The sequence below is a fragment of the Sinocyclocheilus grahami genome, unplaced genomic scaffold (genome assembly GCF_001515645.1).
Source record: "Sinocyclocheilus grahami isolate Dianchi unplaced genomic scaffold, SAMN03320097.WGS_v1.1 scaffold825.1, whole genome shotgun sequence".
In the NCBI taxonomy this organism is placed as follows: Eukaryota; Metazoa; Chordata; class Actinopteri; order Cypriniformes; family Cyprinidae; genus Sinocyclocheilus; species Sinocyclocheilus grahami.
The window spans coordinates 201,433-205,232 of NW_015506004.1; the positions used below are offsets into that span (position 1 = coordinate 201,433).

The 3,800-nt window shown below is 43.0% G+C and overlaps 1 protein-coding gene across 1 annotated transcript in view; it reads left to right on the top strand.

Moving 5' to 3' along the window:
• The first annotated feature begins 2,295 nt into the window (after nt 1-2,295).
• LOC107562488 (filamin A-interacting protein 1-like) overlaps nt 2,296-3,800 on the top strand; it is a 36,845-nt gene continuing 35,340 nt past the window's right edge. The window contains exon 1 of the mRNA XM_016247121.1: nt 2,296-2,493. Within this exon, the coding sequence (XP_016102607.1) occupies nt 2,296-2,493 (198 nt within the window). The remainder of the gene's footprint in view (nt 2,494-3,800) is intronic.

The window sequence follows — 3,800 nt, forward strand, 5'->3', positions numbered from 1 at the left end:
GATGTGGGCGTGGCTCTCAGCAGTGTATGCAGATGAGTGTGAGCCTGAGGGGACTAAATGATTGGAGAAATCCTGCATACGTCACCAGAGAGAAGATCCAGCTATGACATTCTGATCCAACATTACCAGATCAAAACATTTAAAAATGAAACGTGCACAGATTAAATTATTCACTATACGATCTGACATGCATTTTAGAAAATATAACAACAAACTGGCACAGGACTGCAAACACAAGGAGAATAAATAAGGAGCAAACAAGGCAGGTAATGAGGGTTACAGGTAAGACAATAGACAGGAGAGCACATGGCACACAGAAACAAACAAAACAAAAGCCATGTGCTCACACAAAACATGCAGCCAAGCATGTTCACACTAAATATGACCGCATGGAAGCACACAGCCTTTGTAAACGTGAACCAAGTGCTCACAAAACACACGAGACATGAGCTGTGAACAACCTGTGTGCTCACACGAGAAACAAGACATGACAACCCCGGCCCGAGGAAGTGCACGCTCACACAAGGACAGTACAGGAGTGTCAGCTCTGCTGGAAAAACAGCTAAAACCAGCATAAGGCAGTTGGCAGGTCTTAGCTGGTTTAAGCTGGAACTAGCTGGTCTCCCAGCCTGACCAGCTAAAGAAGTGGCCAAAACCTCTCTAAAACCAGCCTGCTGACCAGCTCTGACCCGGCTGGACGACCAGCTAAAACCAGCCAACCGGCTTAGGCTGGTTTTAGCTGTTTTTTTCAGCAGGGAGTGCTCTGTCACAAAGCCAAGAGTAAACTAGACCGAAGTGACAGAACCCTGAGAGTGACAGGCATTGTTTAGTCCTGCAAGTTCATTCAGATCTACGGCTGTCATCTTTGTTTTATAGATGACATCAAGACTGATTCATTCTGCGTGTGCGAGTGATTCAAAGAGAAATCCAAAATCCTTTAACTCTACTATGTCAACAATATGAAAGTAGAATTATGAACCTGGCTTTATGTAATGTTCAGATTTATGTTCTGGAAATGAATGAAAATGATGCATATTATTGCATATATAAACAAAAAAAAAATCTTAATGTTCATTAGTAGGGGTGTAACGGTACACACATACCTCGGTTTTAACGTCACGGTTCGGTATGATTTCGGTACAGCAGAGGGAAAAACTAAACTTTTTTTTTTTTAACAAGTTGCTCTTTCTTTAAATACATTCAGTTATAGTTTAAATTTTCTTAGTGATAAAAATCTACCTCAGCTTATGCTTAAAACTATAGGGAGTCCTTTTACATTATAAGGTTACAAGTAGGCATAACAACTTAACCCAAACTTAAATTTAATTGCTATTTATTTTTAAATAGATGATCAACACTCAACTTAAAAAGAAAAATAAAAAAATTGCATGCAAACATGTAAATTGCACATAATGCAGTTTTTAAATTAACTTATAAATAATACAATTTCTAAGTTATTTGTTAAAATATATTAAATTACACAATGGCTGTCATAGCATGTTTCATAACAGATTAATTTAAACATACTGTACATTAAGTAATTAAGACTAACAGGTTTAGTAAAATATAATGAGTATATGGTGTAATATTTCGCAAAATGCTCCTCTCTAGACTTAATTTCTCTAGTGAACTAACGAGCTGTGTTTTATTTCCACGCTGTATTGTTGATGGCTTTCCACGGTTGAAACACTGATTGAGCAATTACACGAGGCATGAGATGTTCATTCATGTTTATTTCGCATTAAAACTAGTAGTACAGAGGAAGGAATGATCGCGTTCACTCTTAGCGTCACGGCTCAGACACGGGAACCGGAGCTGATCGCGGCCGCTCTAGTCAGAGCTTGTGTTGGGATTATACCAGCACGTTTCTGAACCGTCCCAGAAGCGGCTCTCTAAGGCGTTTATACAGCGATCTGTCATGCCACATAAAAGACGGTCAAAACGCCATTTATTATTTGAATTTCCTGAGAAGAAACAAAGAAAAGAAAAAAAAACTGTATTCATGCCGTACACATGCGTACCGAACCGAAAGACCCGTACCGAAACGGTTCGGTACGAATACGTGTACCGTTACACCCCTATTCATTAGTTAAGTTTCACCTGTTCACCTGGTGTCTCGCCTTGAGGCAGAGAGTCAAACCCTGTTAATAACAAAGAGGCATTAGTCAGTCCCTGATCAAATTAATAATAAAAGGGAAATTAATTAGAGCTCCAGGCAGTTCATATTCATTCAGTTTTAAATGCAAACGCAAAAGCCCTTCACCTAATGAATTCATAGTTTGTTTCTGTGTTTTAATGACACGCGTGTGTTTGCTGCAGGCCAGAGACGAGGTGATCACCGTCCTCAAAGCCGATAAAATCGATCTGGCTCTGCTGGAGGCCAAATACGGTTTCGTGACGCCGCCGAAGGTGATACAGGCGCTGCAGAGAGACGCCATCCAGGCCAAGAACGGCAGCTGGCAGGAGGACATCTACGAGAAGCCCATGAGCGAGGTATGAGAGTCTCCTTCCAGCTCTGCAGGTCCACACGCGGCTCTCAGCGTGTTCTAAACGTGTTCTGAGTGTGTTCTAAACGTGTTCTCAGCGTGTTCTGAGTGTGTTCTCGGCGTGTTCTGAGTGTGTTCTGAGTGTGTTCTCGGCGTGTTCTAAACGTGTTCTCAGTGTGTTCTCGGCGTGTTCTGAGTGTGTTCTCAGCGTGTTCTGAGTGTGTTCTCGGCGTGTTCTGAGGGTGTTCTCGGCGTGTTCTGAGTGTGTTCTCGGCGTGTTCTGAGTGTGTTCTGAGTGTGTTCTCGGCGTGTTCTAAGCGTGTTCTCAGTGTGTTCTCGGCGTGTTCTGAGTGTGTTCTCAGCGTGTTCTGAGTGTGTTCTCGGCGTGTTCTGAGTGTGTTCTCAGCGTGTTCTGAACGTGTTCTCAGCGTGTTCTGAACGTGTTGTCAGCATGTTCTGAACGTGTTCTCAGCGTGTTCTGAACGTGTTCTCAGCATATTTGTGTGTGTTCTGAGCGTGTTTGTGTTTGTACTGAGCGTCTTCTCAGCGTGTTTGTGTGTGTTCTGAGCGTGTTTGTGTGTGTTCTCAGCATGTTTGTGTGTGTTCTGAGCGTGTTTGTGTGTGTTCTGAGCGTGTTTGTGTGTGTGTTCTGCGTGTTTGTGTGTGTTCTCAGCATGTTTGTGTGTGTTCTGAGCGTGTTTGTGTGTGTTCTCAGCATGTTTGTGTGTGTTCTGAGCGTGTTTGTGTGTGTACTGAGCATGTTCTGAGCATGTTCTGAGCGTGTTTGTGTGTGTTCTGAGCGTGTTCTCAGCATGTTTGCGTGTTCTGAGTGTGTTCTGAGCGTGTTCTCAGCATGTTTGTGTGTTCTGAGTGTGTTCTCAGCGTGTTTGTGTGTGTTCTGTGTGTGTTCTGAGCGTATTTGTGTGTGTTCTGTGTGTGTTCTGAGCGTGTTCTGAGCGTGTTTATGTGTTCTGAGCGTGTTTGTGTGTTCTGAGTGTGTTTATCGCGTATTTGTGTGTGTTCTGTGTGTGTTCTGAGCGTGTTCTGAGCTTGTTTATGTGTTCTGAGCGTGTTTGTGTGTTCTGAGTGTGTTCTCAGCGTATTTGTGTGTGTTCTGTGTGTGTTCTGAGCGTGTTCTGAGCTTGTTTATGTGTTCTGAGCGTGTTTGTGTGTTCTGAGTGTGTTCTCAGCGTATTTGTGTGTGTTCTGTGTGTGTTCTGAGCGTGTTCTGAGCTTGTTTATGTGTTCTGAGCGTGTTTGTGTGTTCTGAGTGTGTTCTGAGTGTGTTCTCAGCATGTTTGTGTGTGTTCTGAG